This window comes from Salmo salar, chromosome ssa06 (assembly GCF_905237065.1).
Source record: "Salmo salar chromosome ssa06, Ssal_v3.1, whole genome shotgun sequence".
NCBI lineage: Eukaryota > Metazoa > Chordata > Actinopteri > Salmoniformes > Salmonidae > Salmo > Salmo salar.
In genome coordinates this window covers 75,072,027-75,090,670 of record NC_059447.1, presented here as the reverse complement: position 1 = coordinate 75,090,670, position 18,644 = coordinate 75,072,027, and the positions used below count along the sequence as shown (strand labels likewise).

At 41.9% G+C, this 18,644-nt stretch overlaps 1 protein-coding gene across 5 annotated transcripts in view; it reads right to left on the bottom strand.

Moving 5' to 3' along the window:
- Positions 1–18,644, bottom strand: part of LOC106608062 (1-phosphatidylinositol 4,5-bisphosphate phosphodiesterase beta-1) — a 278,537-nt gene that overhangs the window by 81,818 nt on the left and 178,075 nt on the right. For all 5 annotated transcript variants that reach the window (XR_001329372.2, XM_045720987.1, XM_045720988.1 and 2 more), the window contains exons 6-8: positions 13,239–13,292; positions 4,330–4,405; positions 2,940–3,040 (exon numbers count right to left, since the gene is read on the bottom strand). Coding sequence is in view for 4 of the 5 variants with exons in the window: in XM_045720987.1 (XP_045576943.1) it covers positions 2,940–3,040; positions 4,330–4,405; positions 13,239–13,292 (231 nt within the window). In the remaining variant the exon portion in view is untranslated. The remainder of the gene's footprint in view (positions 1–2,939; positions 3,041–4,329; positions 4,406–13,238; positions 13,293–18,644) is intronic.

The following is an 18,644-nucleotide window of genomic DNA, read 5'->3' as shown; positions in this document are numbered from 1 at the left end:
TCTCTACCAGAACATATTGAATTCATCTCTCTCTCTCTCTCTCTCTCTCTCTCCCTCCCTCCCTCCCTCCCTCCCTCCCTCCCTTAATTAAAATGTTAGACAGAAGTGTCCAGTGGGCAGAAATCCCGGGTACAGCAGTAGACTGTGAGGATTGCTAGAAGGAAGAACAGCCAAGTGATTTACACTTTTACACGTTGAACAAGGACAAGTCTTCAGGAAAGCAAAAAGTATAGCTTTGGACAGCAACCATCCATTCCATACCATTTGTCTGTCTCTAAAATTGTACTTTTTAAATGTGTATTTTAGTTAGTTTAGTTTATTAATTCGACCATTTTAAAAACACAGCACACATACAACTTAAAAGCCATACATACAAATTAATAAAATCATCGAGGATAACACACAATAAAGTCTGGAACTTATTTCCATTGTGGTCCTCTTGAGACAAGATGGCTATACAAGATCGAACACAGTATGGCAGTGAAATAATAAAACTAAAACATAGAAGAAGAACATCTATCTCATCATTCCAGTTACATCATTGGGGTTATTCATATGGGCACAGAATACATCAAACATATTTTAACTTTATTTTTAAAGCTGCTCAGAGAGGACGTTGTTTTTATAGGCAGAGGCAACTCATTCCATTCTGAGGCTCCGGTATACAAGAAAGTACCATTCCCAGCATTACTCCTGAACCTGTATAAGCACACATCAGCAACACCTGATCTGGTGCTGTGATTGTGTGCATCCCTAACACGAGGAAAGTAATCACTTAGATATCTGGGCGCAGGACCATAAATACTCCTGTAAACCAAACCTAGTCTAATCTGGGACACCCTAGCCTCAACAGGCAGCCAGTTTAGTTCCTGAAAGCAGCTCCTGCCTATGTGAGTACGTGGACTCACCTTCAATACTACCCTGATCAGCTTATTCTGGGCTATCTGGAGCTTCCCCTTCATAAGTTTAGATAAGCCCCCAAACCAGGAAGTACCAGCATAGTCAAAATGGCATTGAATGCGGGCAGTAGCTAGCACTTTCATGGAGTCCTTATCAAGCAGCTTGGACTTTCTAGCCAAAAACTTAGTCCTGGCATTAACCTTCCCTAGCACCTTATTGGCCATGCTCACACCTCCCAAGCTTCCATCAAGTATACATCCCAAGTAGCTAACAGAGGTTTTAGTAGTCAGCACCTCACCCCCTAATTCCACTCTGATTTCAGACGACCTACACAATTTAGGTCTGGATCCAAAAATAATTGCTTCAGTTTTCTCTAAGTGCAGAGATAGCTTATTATCTCCAAGCTATTTGCTAATGTTAGTAAGCTCTGTGCTAAGTATGCTCTCCAACATAGTTTTACTTTTGTGAGACACCAGAAGTGTAGAGTCATCCGGCAAGAACAAGCATCTTTCATATCGTTAATATACAATAAAAACAGCAGAGGCCCAAGAACGCTCCCCTGCGGAATGCCACAACTCATTGGTTTTGCCTGAGACAGTGAACCATTAACCTCTACTACTTGCTCCCTTCCTGATGAATAGGACTTTACCCAGCCTAGAGGGATACTGCTTAACCCCAGTGCCTCCAGTTTGGAGATTAGGAGACAGTGGTTAGCTGTACCATTCCACAAAGATTTCCCTCATCAATCTCTTTCCTGATGAAGTCAGTCAGGTAAAGTAGACATGAATCAGTGGAGTATGTTTTTCTAAAACCCGACTGAAAATCATACATTAGACCCTGTTTGTTAACATATTCATACATTTGCTCATGTACAATTCTCTCCAGGATCTTTGATGTTACACAGAGGATAGATACAGGCCTACAGTTCCCAGGGTCAGCCTTTATCCCCTTCTTATACAGAGGTATAACTTAAGCTTGTTTCATGTCCCTGGGAAAGGTGCCTTGTTCAAGAGAGAGATTAACGCTATGCGTAATACAAGGGCCAATTTGCTCAGCAGAATCTATTAGAAACCTTGCAGGAATATTATCCAGGCCTGTGGCTTTGGAGCATTTTAGCTCTGCCAGCATACTGACTATTTTGGCTGTTGCTACCTTTGCAAAAGAAAAAGAGCTTGGCTGAACCCCTAACTCCACATAATACTTCTTGACTTGGTTGCTTCCATACAAACCAGAACTGGTGGGCAGCTTGCTAACCAGCTTGCTGGCAACAGAAGTAAAAAAAGAGTAGAATTCATTGGCAACCTCTGCTTTTTCATATACCATCTCCCCTTTCATGTTCAGTCCAATGCTGTTTAGTTTGTTTTTGGTAGTACTACTACAGCCTAGTTCCTTAAATGTTTTTTTTTAGGGTCATTTTTGTTTTCAATTATTTTCTCAGCAAAGTAAGCCCTCTTAGCTTCATCCATCCTCCTCTGTGCTTCATTTCTGTGACGTTTATATAGGTCAAAATCAGGCTGTTCTTGAGAGTTCTTACATTTTTTAAATGCCTTATTCCTTGCTTGGATAGATTCTAGAATCTCATGATTAAACCAAGGGCCAGATCTCTGCTTTACCCTGACCCGTCTAATGGGAGCCATCACATTCACCACATCAAGGAATCTACATTTAAAGGCTTCCCAGGCACTGTGTACCCCTACACTATATTGCACAGGTGACCAGTCAATTTTACACACTTCCTCCCTAAACTTTTCTACACAGTATTTTTGGAGTTCTCTGATTCTAACGGTTTTGTGACACTTAAATATATCTTTAAAAATCCTCCTTGTACAAAATGTAATAAAATGATCACTGATTCCATAGACTATTACTCCACTCTGCGATATTTTAGATTTATCAGACACCAATACTAATTCAATTGTACTTTGCACTGTTTCACATATCCTGGTGGGATGTCCTAATATGAACCTTAATAATGCTAAAGTGTAGCTTAAGTACTATGCTTGATAGTTCTGGGTAGCTCTGAGTGACAGTTGTCTTACATTTCAGAGAAGATATTATCTAGTTCTGGTCGAGGACAGATGTTGGTGAGGAACACTTTGTAGAGCTCTGGAGTGAAGTCTTCTTGTGGGATACAATCACTCTGGAGAGAGAAAGAGAGAAAAATCACAGAGAAAAAAGTAACAGATGCCCGGTCAATATAGGTTTAGCTTACAGTACAGTCAAAATGACACCAGAATGTTTAACAGGGTTCCAACTCCATCAATTCAGGAAGTACATTTACATTTACATTGACAAAACTGAAATGGAATTGAGCCCATCATTTTGAAGGCAGTGGGTGGGTGGGTGGCAGGTGGCCTAGCTGTTAGAGCGCTGGGCCAGTAACCGACATGTCCCTGGTTTGAATACCTGAGCTGACAAGGTGTAAAATCTGTCGATGTGGCCTTGAGCAAGGCACTTAACCCTAATTTGCTCCAGGGGCGCCGTACTACTATGGCTGACCTGTCCAGTGTACGTGACAATACATATTTTTTTACATTATTCTTTTTTGTGAGATTAGCAGCGCTAACGTTTAGTTTTAATTAACAGTACAAAGCAACACAACAAATCCCAGCAGACCTTCAAACAGCCATGCATCTCTCTCCCTACCTCTCCCCAGTGCAGCTAATTATCTACACTGAGTTAATGTGTGCGTGTGTGTGTTTGTATGTGTGTATGTTTGCATGCGTTTGTGCGTACATTGGCGTATGTGTGTGTGTGTGTATGCGTGTGTGTTACTAATTGCTTGCTATTCCTTGCAGACAGTGTTATTTTACTGTGACAAACAGTACATTATAGAAACTACAGAGAATACAGAGGCTTTTCCCCTGTGACATCTGGCTGGGGGAAACAACTTCTGTCATCACACACAGACAGACACAGGCACACGCACACTCTCTCTCTGTTACTCTCTCTCTCTCTGTGTTTCACTCTCTCTCTCTGTGTTTCACTCTCTCTCTGTGTTTCTCTCTCTCTCTCTGTGTTTCTCTCTCTCTCTCTGTGTCACCCCCCCCCCCCCCGAGGCTAATCTGTATCAATAACTGAGACCAAAAAAATTGCTCTTATGATGGGAAATCATGTGAATGACTATAAACGATGAATCCAAACCAATTACATTCCTTAAATAGCAATTATGATCAGATCTGCTGGTGTATGGAACGTTACTGTGTGGATGAACAAGAGAGAGAGACAGAGAGAGGAGAGAGATGGAGAGAGAGAGGAGAGAGATGGAGAGAGAGATGAGAGAGAGAGAGAGGCAGAGAGAGAGAGAGATGGGTTGATAGTTGATAGAATATAGATAATGAATGGAGATGAACAGACCTGGAAGCAGGGATAGATAGGCAGAGGAAGAGAGTGATAGAGTGATAGAGAGAGGGAATAAGCGCTTCTTACCCGTCCAGAAGGGAGGTTGCAGTTCTCCAGAGCTGTCTCTACTCGTTTCCTGTCTGCTGAGAACATCCTGAAGATACTGACGAAACAACAGTTACATCATCACAATCACACAAACACACACACACACAACAACTCAGGAACATTAATAGAGCATCAAACAAAATATACAGCAGGGATCATCTACTAGATTCAGCCGCGGGCCGGAACATAATTACAAGTCATTTGTAGACTGTATTGATATATATAGTATTTGACTAAAACAATCATTTCAAACCTTTCTTAAATTGGATAAATCACATGTGCCTCTCTACTATATGTGAGAATACTTGGGAACAGATTCCCAAAATGTCAATTACTTGGAGCTGATTTCCTGGTGTTTTAACAGTCGTACATGTCCAACAATGAAATAAAAAAAATTGAAAGGTAAAAAAATATTCGGAAACTTGGGGGGCCAAATTAAACATGTCCCGCGGGCCGCCAGTTGGGAGACCCTGCTATACAACATCTCATGCACTACCAACCCATTCATACAGGCAGCTACCAACCCATTCATACAGGCAGCTACCAACCCATTCACACAGGCAGCTACCAACCCATTCATACAGGCAGCTACCAACCCATTCATACAGGCAGCTACCAACCCATTCACACAGGCAGCTACCAACCCATTCATACAGGCAGATACCAACCCATTCACACAGGCAGCTACCAACCCATTCACACATCACACACATACCAGAGAAGCATTAACACAACATCCTAGACAATGGAGAACCTTTTCATATAGCCTTACACACATTGGAGAAGCATTAACACAACATCATAGTTACCTTCACACACACCACAGAACTATCCATATAGCGTCTCACACACCACAGAACCATCTATATAACGTCTCACACACCACAGAACCATCTATATAACGTCTCACACACCACAGAACCATCCATATAACGTCTCACACACCACAGAACTATCCATATAGCGTCTCACACACCACAGAACCATCTATATAACGTCTCACACACCACAGAACCATCTATATAACGTCTCACACACCACAGAACCATCCATATAACGTCTCACACACCACAGAACCATCCATATAGCGTCTCACACACCACATAACCATCCATATAACGTCTCACACACCACAGAACCATCCATATAGCGTCTCACACACCACAGAACCATCCATATAACGTCTCACACACCACAGAACCATCCATATAACGTCTCACACACCACAGAACCATCCATATAGCGTCTCACACACACCACAGAACCATCCATATAGCGTCTCACACACCACAGAACCATCTATATAACGTCTCACACACCACAGAACCATCCATATAACGTCTCACACACCACAGAACCATCCATATAGCGTCTCACACACCACAGAACCATCCATATAACGTCTCACACACCACAGAACCATCCATATAGCGTCTCACACACCACAGAACCATCCATATAACGTCTCACACACCACAGAACCATCTATATAACGCCACACACCACAGAACCATCCATATAACGTCTCACACACCATAGAACCATCTATATAGCGTCTCACACACCACAGAACCATCCATATAACGTCTCACACACCACAGAACCATCCATATAGCGTCTCACACACCACAGAACCATCTATATAACGCCACACCCCACAGAACCATCCATATAACGTCTCACACACCACAGAACCATCTATATAACGCCACACACCACAGAACCATCCATATAGCGTCTCACACACCACAGAACCATCTATATAGCGTCTCACACACCACAGAACCATCTATATAACGCCACACACCACAGAACCATCCATATAACGTCTCACACACCACAGAACCATCCATATAACGTCTCACACACCACAGAACCATCCATATAACGTCTCACACACCACAGAACCATCCATATAGCGTCTCACACACCACAGAACCATCCATATAACGTCTCACACACCACAGAACCATCTATATAACGTCTCACACACCACAGAACCATCTATATAGCGTCTCACACACCACAGAACCATCTATATAACGCCACACACCACAGAACCATCTATATAACGCCTCACACACCACAGAACCATCTATATAGCGTCTCACACACCACAGAACCATCCATATAGCGTCTCACACACCACAGAACCATCCATATAACGTCTCACACACCACAGAACCATCTATATAACGCCACACACACCACAGAACCATCCATATAACGTCTCACACACCACAGAACCATCTATATAGCGTCTCACACACCACAGAACCATCCATATAGCGTCTCACACACCACAGAACCATCTATATAACGCCACACACCACAGAACCATCCATATAGCGTCTCACACACCACAGAACCATCTATATAACGTCTCACACACCACAGAACCATCTATATAACGCCACACACCACAGAACCATCTATATAACGCCACACACCACAGAACCATCTATATAACGTCTCACACACCACAGAACCATCAATAACCCAGCAGATAAAGGCATCCATTCATTATCTAATATACCCAGAGAAATATGTTAAGCCAATTTTTGTGTTCTACTTCCTAGTTATAATTCCTTCTTGCAGTAAATAGAGTAAAAAGTAGAGCCATTAAATGTTAATGTTTGACTTTCCTTCTCCATAATCTTTGTGTGGAGAGATGTGGCAGTGAAGATCAAGCTGACATAAGCCTGCACTGTGCTTAACCATGAAGCTAAAACCCTAAACGTATCAGCTGCAAGATGTCTCTCTGCTATTCTCCTCTCTCTCTCTCTCTCTGTTAATCTCTCTGTTACTTTCTCTCTGTTACGCGCTCTCTCTCTCTGTTACTCTCTCTCTGTTACTCTCTCTGTTACGCGCTCTCTGTTACTCTCTTTCTCTGTTACTCTCTCTATGTTACTCTCTCTCTGTTACTCTCTCTCTGTTACTCTCTCTCTGTTACTCTCTCTGTTACGCGCTCTCTCTCTCTGTTACTCTCTCTCTGTTACTCTCTCTGTTACGCGCTCTCTGTTACTCTCTCTGTTACGTGCTCTCTCTCTCTGTTACTCTCTCTCTGTTACTCTCTCTCTCTGTTATGTGTTCTCTCTCTGTTACTCTCTCTGTTACGTGCGCTCTCTCTCTGTTACTCTCTCTGTTACGTGCTTTCTCTCTCTGTTACTCTCTCTCTGTTACTCTCTCTGTTAAGCGCTCTCTGTTACTCTCTCTCTCTGTTACTCTCTCACTGTTACTCGCTCTCTGTTACTCTCTCTCTGTTACTCTCTCTGTTATGCGCTCTCTCTCTCTGTTACTCTCTCTGTTACACGCTCTCTGTTACGTGCTCTCTCTCTCTGTTACTCTCTCTCTGTTACTCTCTCTCTCTGTTAATCTCTCTGTTACGCTCTCTCTGTTACTCTCTCTCTCGCTCTCTGTTAATCTCTCTGTTACTTTCTCTCTGTTACTCTCTCTCTGTTAATCTCTCTGTTACGCACTCTCTGTTACGCGCTCTCTCTCTCTGTTACGCGCTCTCTGTTACTCTCTCTCTGTTACTCTCTCTCTCTGTTACTCTCTCTCTCTCTGTTACTCTCTCTCTGTTACTCTCTCTCTCTCTCTCTGTTATGCACTCTCTCTCTGTTATGCGCTCTCTCTCTGTTACTCTCTCTCTGTTACTCTCTCTCTCTCTGTTACTCTCTGTTACTCTCTGTTACTCTCTCTCTGTTACTCTCTCTCTCTGTTACTCTCTCTCTGTTACTCTCTCTCTGTTACGCGCTCTCTCTGTTAATCTCTCTGTTACTTTATCTCTCTCTCTGTAAATCTCTCTGTTACTTTCTCTCTGTTACGCTCTCTCTCTCTGTTACTCTCTCTGTTACTCTCTCTCTCTCTCTGTTAATCTCTCTGTTACTTTGTCTCTGTTACGCTCTCTCTCTCTCTGTTAATCTCACTGTTACTTTCTCTCTCTGTTAATCTCACTGTTACTTTCTCTCTCTCTGTTAATCTCTTGTTACTTTCTCTTTGTTACGCGCTCTCTCTCTCTGTTAATCTCTTGTTACTTTCTCTTTGTTACGCGCTCTCTCTCTCTGTTAATCTCTCTGTTACTTTCTCTCTGTTACTCTCTCTCTGTTACTCTCTCTCTCTGTCTGTTAATCTCTCTCTGTTACTCTCTCTCTCTGTTACGCGCTCTCTCTCTCTGTAAATCTCTCTCTGTTACTCTCTCTCTCCCTGTTACGCGCTCTCTCTCTCTGTTACTCTCTCTCTCTCTCTCTCTGTAAATCTCTCTCTGTTACTCTCTCTCTCTCTGTTAATCTCTCTCTGTTACTCTCTCTCTCTCCCTGTTATGCGCTCTCTCTCTGTTACGCGCTCTCTCTCTCTGTTACTCTCTCTCTGTTACTCTCTCTCTCTCTCTCTGTAAATCTCTCTCTGTTACTCTCTCTCTCTGTTACTCTCTCTCTCTGTTACTCTCTCTCTCTCTGTTACTCTCTCTGTTACTCTCTCTCTGTTACTCTCTCTCTGTTACTCTCTCTCTCTCTCTCTCTGTTACTCTCTCTCTCTGTTATGAGCTCTCTCTCTCTGTTACTCAATTAAATTAAATTCAATTAACTTCGCTTTATTGGCATGACGTAACAATATACATCTTGCCAAAGCTTATTTTGGATATTTACAATATAAAAATAAATAAAAAATGAGAATCAAAAATTGTCAACGGGACAACAGTAACAACAATAACCAAGGGTCTAAATAACCATACATTCAACAATAACAATAGCCATATAGTAGAGTACATGTGCAGGTTGATTGGTCTGTCAGACACTGTCCCTTAACTTATGGCAGGCAGCAATGTAGTGCGCTGCCAACCCACTCTCTCTCTCTGTTAATCTCTCTCTGTTACTCTCTCTCTCTCTCCCTGTTACGCGCTCTCTCTCTCTGTTACTCTCTCTCTGTTACTCTCTCTCTCTCTCTCTGTAAATCTCTCTCTGTTACTCTCTCTCTCTCTCTCTGTTAATCTCTCTCTGTTACTCTCTCTCTCCCTGTTATGCACTCTCTCTCTCTGTTACGCGCTCTCTCTCTCTGTTACTCTCTCTCTGTTACTCTCTGTTACGCGCTCTCTGTTACTCTCTCTCTCTGTTACTCTCTCTATGTTACTCTCTCTCTGTTACTCTCTCTCTGTTACTCTCTCTCTGTTACTCTCTCTGTTACGCGCTCTCTCTCTCTGTTACTCTCTCTCTGTTACTCTCTCTGTTACGCGCTCTCTGTTACTCTCTCTGTTACGTGCTCTCTCTCTCTGTTACTCTCTCTCTGTTACTCTCTCTCTCTGTTATGTGTTCTCTCTCTGTTACTCTCTCTGTTACGCGCGCTCTCTCTCTGTTACTCTCTCTCTGTTACTCTCTCTGTTACGTGCTTTCTCTCTCTGTTACTCTCTCTCTGTTACTCTCTCTGTTAAGCGCTCTCTGTTACTCTCTCTCTCTGTTACTCTCTCTCTGTTAATCTCTCTGTTACTTTCTCTCTGTTACTCTCTCTCTGTTACTCTCTCTCTCTCTCTGTTAATCTCTCTCTGTTACTCTCTCTCTCTGTTACGCGCTCTCTCTCTCTGTAAATCTCTCTCTGTTACTCTCTCTCTCCCTGTTACGCGCTCTCTCTCTCTGTTACTCTCTCTCTGTTACTCTCTCTCTCTCTCTCTGTAAATCTCTCTCTGTTACTCTCTCTCTCTCTGTTAATCTCTCTCTGTTACTCTCTCTCTCTCCCTGTTATGCGCTCTCTCTCTGTTACGCGCTCTCTCTCTCTGTTACTCTCTCTCTGTTACTCTCTCTCTCTCTCTCTGTAAATCTCTCTCTGTTACTCTCTCTCTCTGTTAATCTCTCTCTGTTACTCTCTCTCTCCCTGTTACGCGCTCTCTCTCTCTGTTACTCTCTCTCTGTTACTCTCTCTCTCTCTCTCTCTGTAAATCTCTCTCTGTTACTCTCTCTCTCTCTCTGTTACTCTCTCTGTTACTCTCTCTCTGTTACTCTCTCTCTGTTACTCTCTCTCTCTCTCTCTCTCTCTCTCTCTCTCTGTTACTCTCTCTCTCTGTTACGAGCTCTCTCTCTCTGTTACTCAATTCAATTCAATTCAATTAAATTCGCTTTATTGGCATGACGTAACAATATACATATTGCCAAAGCTTATTTTGGATATTTACAATATAAAAATAAATAAAAAATGAGAATCAAAAATTGTCAACGGGACAACAGTAACAACAATAACCAAGGGTCTAAATAACCATACATTCAACAATAACAATAGCCATATAGTAGAGTACATGTGCAGGTTGATTGGTCTGTCAGACACTGTCCCTTAACTTATGGCAGGCAGCAATGTAGTGCGCTGCCAACCCACAACTCTCTGCGTCCTCCCCCAACAGGACGGGTAGCCTATCCTCATCAGAGAGGTCTTTGAAACCTTGAATAAGGGTTTCAAATTTGGGGAAATGACACTCTCTAATTGTTTTATATTTTTTACATTTTGTCAGGAAATGCAGCTCCGTCTCAGGTTCTGCTGTTGTGCAGTGGCTGCACAGCCTTTCCTCTACAGGGAGCCAGGTTTTCCTGTGTCTACCCTTCTCAATGGCAAGGCTGTGCTCACTGAGCCTGTACTTTGTCAAGGTTTTTCTAAGGTTTTGATCAGTAACCATGGTCAAATATTTAGCCATAGTGTACTGTCGATTTAGGGCCAGATGGCACTGCATTTTGCTTTGTGTTTGTGCTTGTGTTTCCCAATAAGCAATGTAGTTTTGTTTTGACTGTGTTGTAATTTGGTTTATTCTGATTGATTGGATGTTCTGGTCCTGAGGCTTCAGTGTGTTAGTAGAACAGGTTTGTGAACTCAGTCCCAGGACCAGCTGGATGAGGGGACTCTTTTCATTGCTCAGCTCTTGGCATTGCAGGGCTTGGTAATGATATGAGAGGGGATCACTGTATTTTAGATGTTTCCAGAACTTAATTGCTCTTTTTTGAGTTTTTATTATTAGTGGATATTGGCCTAATTCTGCCCTGCATGCATTGTTTGTAGTTTTCCTCTGGACACGTAGGAGAATCTTACAGAACTCTGCATGCAGGGTTTCAATGGGGTGTTTGTCCCATTTGATGAAATCTTGTTTTGCAAGTGGACCCCACACCTCGCTGCCATAAAGTGCAATTGGTTCAATGACATATTCAATTAGTTTTAGCCAAATTTTAATAGGTATTTCAATTTGAATTTGCTTTTTAATGGCGTAGAATTCCCTGCGTGCTTTCTCTCTCAGTTCATTCACTGCCTCATTAAGGTGTCCAGTTGAGCTTATTTTTAAACCTAAGTAATTGTAGTGTGTACAGTACTCTATATATTTTGTACCAATTGAGAACTTTGGTCTAATTCCCTGAGATCTGGATCTCTACTCTCTCTCTCTCTGTTAATCTCTCTGTTACTCTCTCTCTGTTACTCTCTCTCTCTCTCAGTTTCTCTCTCTCTCTGTTACTCTCTCTGTTACTCTCTCTCTGTTGCTCTCTCTTTCTCTCTGTTACGCGCTCTCTCTCTCTGTTACTCTCTCTCTGTTACTCTCTCTCTCTCTCTCTCTCTGTTATGCGCTCTCTCTCTGTTACTCTCTCTCTCTGTTACTCTCTCTCTGTTACGCTCTCACTCTCTCTCTCTGTTACTCTCTCTCTCTCTGTTACTTTCTCTCTGTGTTACTCTCTCTCTCTGTTACTCTCTCACTCTCTCTCTCTCTCTTTCACTCTCTCTCTCTGTTACTCTCTCTCTCTGTTACTCAATTCAATTCAATTCAATTCGCTTTATTGGCATGACGTAACAATGTACATATTGCCAAAGCTTATTTTGGATATTTACAATATAAAAATAAATAAAAATGAGAATCAAATATTGTCAACGGGACAACAGTAACAGTACTCTCTCTCGCTCTCTGTTACTCTCTCTATCTCTCTGTTACTCTCTCTCGCTCTCTGTTACTCTCTCTGTTACTCTCTCTCTCTCTCTCTCTCTGTTTCTCTCTCTCTCTCTCTGTTACTCTCTCTCTCTCTCTCTGTTACTCTCTCTCGCTCTCTGTTACTCTCTCTCGCTCTCTGTTACTCTCTCTCTCTCTGTTACTCTCTCTCTCTCTCTGTTACTCTCTCTGTTACTCTCTCTCTCTCTCTGTTACTCTCTCTCTCTGTTACTCGCTCTCTCTCTCTGTCTCTCTGTTACTCGCTCTCTCTCTCTCTCTGTTACTCTCTCACTCTCTCTGCTTCTCTCTCTCTACCCCTGTCTCTCTTTCTCTACAGTACCTCTCTCTACCCCCCCCTCTCCATCTCTCTGTTGACACTCAGTGTTTGCCATTATAGTTCTGAGTGAGGTTATCACAGGGGCTTTCCACTGCTTTCCACTGCACTACCAGTCTGGGGTGATGTTGCTCAGAGTTCCCTGCTGTCTACTGTCTCCACTCAGACTAAGCAGATAGACAGAGAGGAGGACTAGAGATGGACGGAGAGATAGAAGAGGGAAAGGAGAGAGATGGAGGGAGCACTGCACCCATGTCCACTAAAACACAGTAAGGACAGACAGACACAGACAGATGCACCCTCCAAAGGAGTAGAGAGGGATAGAGGAGATGATACTGTAAGTAGCCAGAGAGACAGAAAGTGGAGAGCGGGGTCAAGGGACCAAGATATAGAGGAAGAGAGGGTTAGAGGAGAAATGAGAAAGAGAGAAGGAGGGTTGATCTGTCTCTTCATATCTTCAGAGAGAGAGAGCGAGAGAAGGATTTGAAATGTCTTTATTATTTTGGAACTTGAGTGTAATATTTACTGAGTGTGATATTTACTGCCAGTAAAGCCTCTTGAATTGAATTGAGAGAGAGAGAGAAAGAGAGAAAAAGCAAAAGAGAGAGAGAGACTTACTTCTTGACAGGGATGCATCCCTCAGAGTTGAGCTGTAGCTTCAGTCGTGTGTATCTGTAGGATAGAGGACATGACAGATTAGATATGGGCCTTTCTAGAAATAATGGGGCCAATGTGTGGCATTGGGATCAACATTTCAAAATAGTTTGAAACAAAAATAAAGACAATTTTTATCCAGTTCCACATGTGAATTTAGAGTAATTGATCCAAATTAACATTTAACATTTAAGTCATTTAGCAGACGCTCTTATCCAGAGCAACTTACAAATTGGTGCATTCACCTTATGATATCCAGTGGAACAACCACTTTACAATAGTACATCTAAATCTTTTAGGGGAGAGGGGGTTAGAAGGATTACTTTGTCCTATCCCAGGTATTCCTTAAAGAGGTGGGGTTTCAGGTGTCTCCGAAAGGTGGTGATTGACTCCGCTGTCCTGTCCTCCTATACAACAAGGTAGGTCTAGGACTATACATCCTTTAAGCAGGGTTCATACAGACATCGACAATTCAAATTCAAGGACTTTTAGGGACTTTTTCAGGCACTTAATTACAATTTATAAGGACCTCAAAGTTATGCAATTGTATAATGTATATAATTGTACATATAGGGCCTAATATACAACCAAGCCCCCCAAAAAAGCATGCAAAGTGTCCAAAAAGTAGGCCATTACCATTTTAAGTATAATGTATTTTTTTAGGCTTTACCAATCCATTGATATTCAAATTATAAGTACATTATAAAATCTGTGAGAATAATGTGGACTTGCCTGACAAAATAAATGTGATGCATGCCTAGCTTTTCAAGTTGGGAAATTCAAGCCCCTTGTATTGTTTCAAATTGCAGGTGTAACATGGAAACCAACATGTTATTTCATTACCAGATGACACTGTGAAGAAGACCACTAGGTTATGTCATTTTGGGGGGATTTGTCTGCCCATGAAAACCGTTTCAGCCCTTAACATACTGTAAGGAGACACAATGTTACATAGTTACACTGCATTTCTGAGATCTTTATACCAAAAACTGTTCCACATCTAGATCCAGGATTCTTACAGGATTCAAGTTCAATGTCTAGTTTAACCTATTAACACGTAATATATGCTATAACAACAATTTACACTGCCATAATTGCAAGGACAGAAAAGTTATGTTTTATGTCAGACAATATAATTGGACAAATCCATCAATACACCAACCATGAGAAAACATAGGTTTTAAATCAACTGGTGAATTTGATTGAATATTGCTGTGATCCCCCTTATTTCTTATTGTAATGACATGAAGAATACAGGCAGATTATTGTCAACGATTTATCAACAGCTGTAACAAGCTGTCCATTATAGGTAATCCTCCTGGTACCCTGGTTTATAGAAATATCCATGTACACTACGTCATAGAGAGAGTGTGTGTGTGTGTGTGTGTGTGTGTGTGTGTGTGTGTGTGTGTGTGTGTGTGTGTGTGTGTGTGTGTGTGTGTGTGTGTGTGTGTGTGTGTGTGTGTGTGTGTGTGTGTGTGTGTGTGTGTGTGTGTGTATGTGTGGAACACAATGAGTGTTTGTATAGGTCCGTGTGTTTACATTTTACTGAGCTGCACTCCACTAGTCAGAGGATGTGTTGGCATGGTAGCCAGTCACAGATCTCTGTGTGCCATATATAGCCTGGAGACTCACACACATACACACGCTTGCACTTGCGCGCGCTATCTCTCTCTCTCTCTCTCTCTCTCTCCGCTCTCTCTCTCTCCCTCTCTCTCCCTCTCTCTCGCTCTCTCTCCCTCGCCCTCTCTCTCTCTCTCTACACTAGGCAGGGTGTAACAGAAGCGGGCATTATGTCCTGGCCCCTAAGTGGCCCTCACTAATAATTAATGGTCATCATAGCGCCCACCTCTCTCTCAGTGGCTCCAGTGACAGAGGAGGTCCAAAGTCAGGCCACTAATGGTTAACGTGGCCTAACAACTACCTCTTTATCTTTTACAAATGGCCTTCTCGCTACACTTTTAGAGACGGAGGAAAATGAAAAGCACACCAGAATTTGCAAGGTGTACGCTGTGTGTAGCCCTAACCCTGTTTAAAATGAAGACCCATGTGCCCAAATCCATTGTACTGAAACACTGGAACATCGTGAATAATGATGCAAATCTACGAGAGTTCACAATATTGCCCCCTCGCATTTGTTTTCGCCGTGTGCACAACCTAGACGATTCCGTTATGCACATCACGCAGCCACGCAGGAAGTGTGACACTTGCCTCCCAGGCCTGCCCAATGGCAATAACAAGTGTGGCCACTGTGTACAGTACATTGTGACAATACGTCCAATACTAAAGTGTTTTACCACCCGAGAACAGGTCAAGAATACAAAATCCAAAGCTTCATTAATTGTAGCACCACAGATGTCATATACATTCTGAAATGTATCTGCTGGGCTGCTTCTATTGTTGAAACTAAATGAGCGTTGAAACACTGCAGAACATCAGGCTGCCATTAGTAATAACACATGGACTATGCTATTCCTCCCTGCTCTTTGTAGCCATAGAACATGAGGAGGTGCTATCGTACATCAACTAAAACAAAGAGAGGCATTATGGCAGTACTTCTTAGACCCTGTGGATCCTAAGGGGCTAAACGATGATTTCCCCTCGTGTCTATAATGTTGTTGCCTTGATTTTTTGGGTCTCTGTGTCTCCGGATTCACAGACACCCAAATATTACCCATGTACAGTATATTTTAACATGGCCTATTGAGTCACCCATGTACAGTATATTTTGACATGGCCTACTGATTCAGCCTTGTACAGTATATTTTGACATGGCCTACTGATTCAGCCTTGTACAGTATATTTTGACATGGCCTGTTGATTCACCCATGTACAGTATATTTTGACATGGCCTATTGATTCACCCATGTACAGTATATTTTGACATGGCCTATTGATTCACCCATGTACAGTATATTTGACATGGCCTATTGATTCACCCTTGTACAGTATATTTTGACATGGCCTATTGATTCACCCATGTACAGTATATTTTGGCATGGCCTATTGATTCACCCTTGTACAGTATATTTTGACATGGCCTATTGATTCACCCATGTACAGTATATTTTGACATGGCAGTATATTTCGACATGGCCTATTGATTAACCCATGTACAGTATATTTTGACATGGCCTATTGATTCACCCATGAACAGTTTATTTTGACATGGCCTATTGATTCACCCTTGTACAGTATATTTTGACATGGCCTATTGATTCACCCATGTACAGTATATTTTGACATGGCCTATTGATTCACCCATGTACAGTATATTTTGACATGGCCTATTGATTCACCCTTGTACAGTATATTTTGACATGGCCTATTGATTCACCCATGTACAGTATATTTTGGCATGGCCTATTGATTCACCCATGTACAGTATATTTTGACATGGCCTATTGATTCACCCATGTACAGTATATTTTGACATGGCCTATTGATTCACCCTTGTACAGTATATTTTGACATGGCCTATTGATTCACCCATGTACAGTATATTTTGACATGGCCTATTAATTCACCCTTGTACAGTATATTTTGACATGGCCTATTGATTCACCCATGAACAGTTTATTTTGACATGGCCTTGTAACACTCTTCTTCGTCTGAAGATATAGAGAAGTCATCGTCGGAGAAAGTGGACCAATACGCAGCGGGGTTATGTGCACTCATCTTCTTTATTATATTCGGACAAGAAGGAGAACCAAAATAAACACGTACACAAAGAAACCACAACGACTATTCACAGGCTGGTAAGGCACAAGCTATACACAGAACAATCTCCCACAAAGCACTCAACAAACACATACCTATATATAGGACTCTCAATCAGAGGCAACTAGAAAACACCTGCCTCCAATTGAGAGTCCAACCCCAATTAACAAAACATAGAAATACAAAAGACTAGACAGAACATAGAAATACACTAACATATAACAGTGCCCAAAAACCCCCGGAATACATAAATCAAATACCCTACTAAACAAACCACCACCCCGAACCACATAAAACAAATACCCTCTGCCACGTCCTGACCAAACTACAATAACAAATAACCCCATTTACTGGTCAGGACGGGACAGACCTATTGATTCACCCATGTACAGTATATTTTGACATGGCCTTGTTGATTCACCCTTGTACAGTATATTTTGACATGGCCTATTGATTCACCCATGTACAGTATATTTTGACATGGCCTATTGATTCACCCGTGTACAGTATATTTTGACATGGCCTATTGATTCACCCATGTACAGTATATTTTGACATGGCCTATTGATTCACCCATGTACAGTTTATTTTGACATGGCCTATTGATTCACCCTTGTACAGTATATTTTGACATGGCCTATTGATTCACCCATGTACAGTATATTTTGACATGGCCTATTGATTCACCCATGTACAGTATATTTTGACATGGCCTATTGATTCACCCTTGTACAGTATATTTTGACATGGCCTATTGATTCACCCATGTACAGTATATTTTGACATGGCCTATTGATTCACCCTTGTACAGTATATTTTGACATGGCCTATTGATTCACCCATGTACAGTATATTTTGACATGGCCTATTAATTCACCCTTGTACAGTATATTTTGACATGGCCTATTGATTCACCCATGAACAGTTTATTTTGACATGGCCTTGTAACACTCTTCTTCGTCTGAAGATATAGAGAAGTCATCGTCGGAGAAAGTGGACCAATACGCAGCGGGGTTGTGTGCACTCATCTTCTTTTTATTATGGATAAGAAGGAGAACCAAAATAAACACGTACACAAAGAAACCACAACGACTATTCACAGGCTGGTAAGGCACAAGGCTATACACAGAACAATCTCCCACAAAGCACTCAACAAACACATACCTATATATAGGACTCTCAATCAGAGGCAACTAGAAAACACCTGCCTCCAATTGAGAGTCCAACCCCAATTAACAAAACATAGAAATACAAAAGACTAGACAGAACATAGAAATACACTAACATATAACAGTGCCCAAAAACCCCCGGAATACATAAATCAAATACCCTACTAAACAAACCACCACCCCGAACCACATAAAACAAATACCCTCTGCCACGTCCTGACCAAACTACAATAACAAATAACCCCATTTACTGGTCAGGACGGGACAGACCTATTGATTCACCCATGTACAGTATATTTTGACATGGCCTTGTTGATTCACCCTTGTACAGTATATTTTGACATGGCCTATTGATTCACCCATGTACAGTATATTTTGACATGGCCTATTGATTCACCCGTGTACAGTATATTTTGACATGGCCTATTGATTCACCCATGTACAGTATATTTTGACATGGCCTATTGATTCACCCATGTAC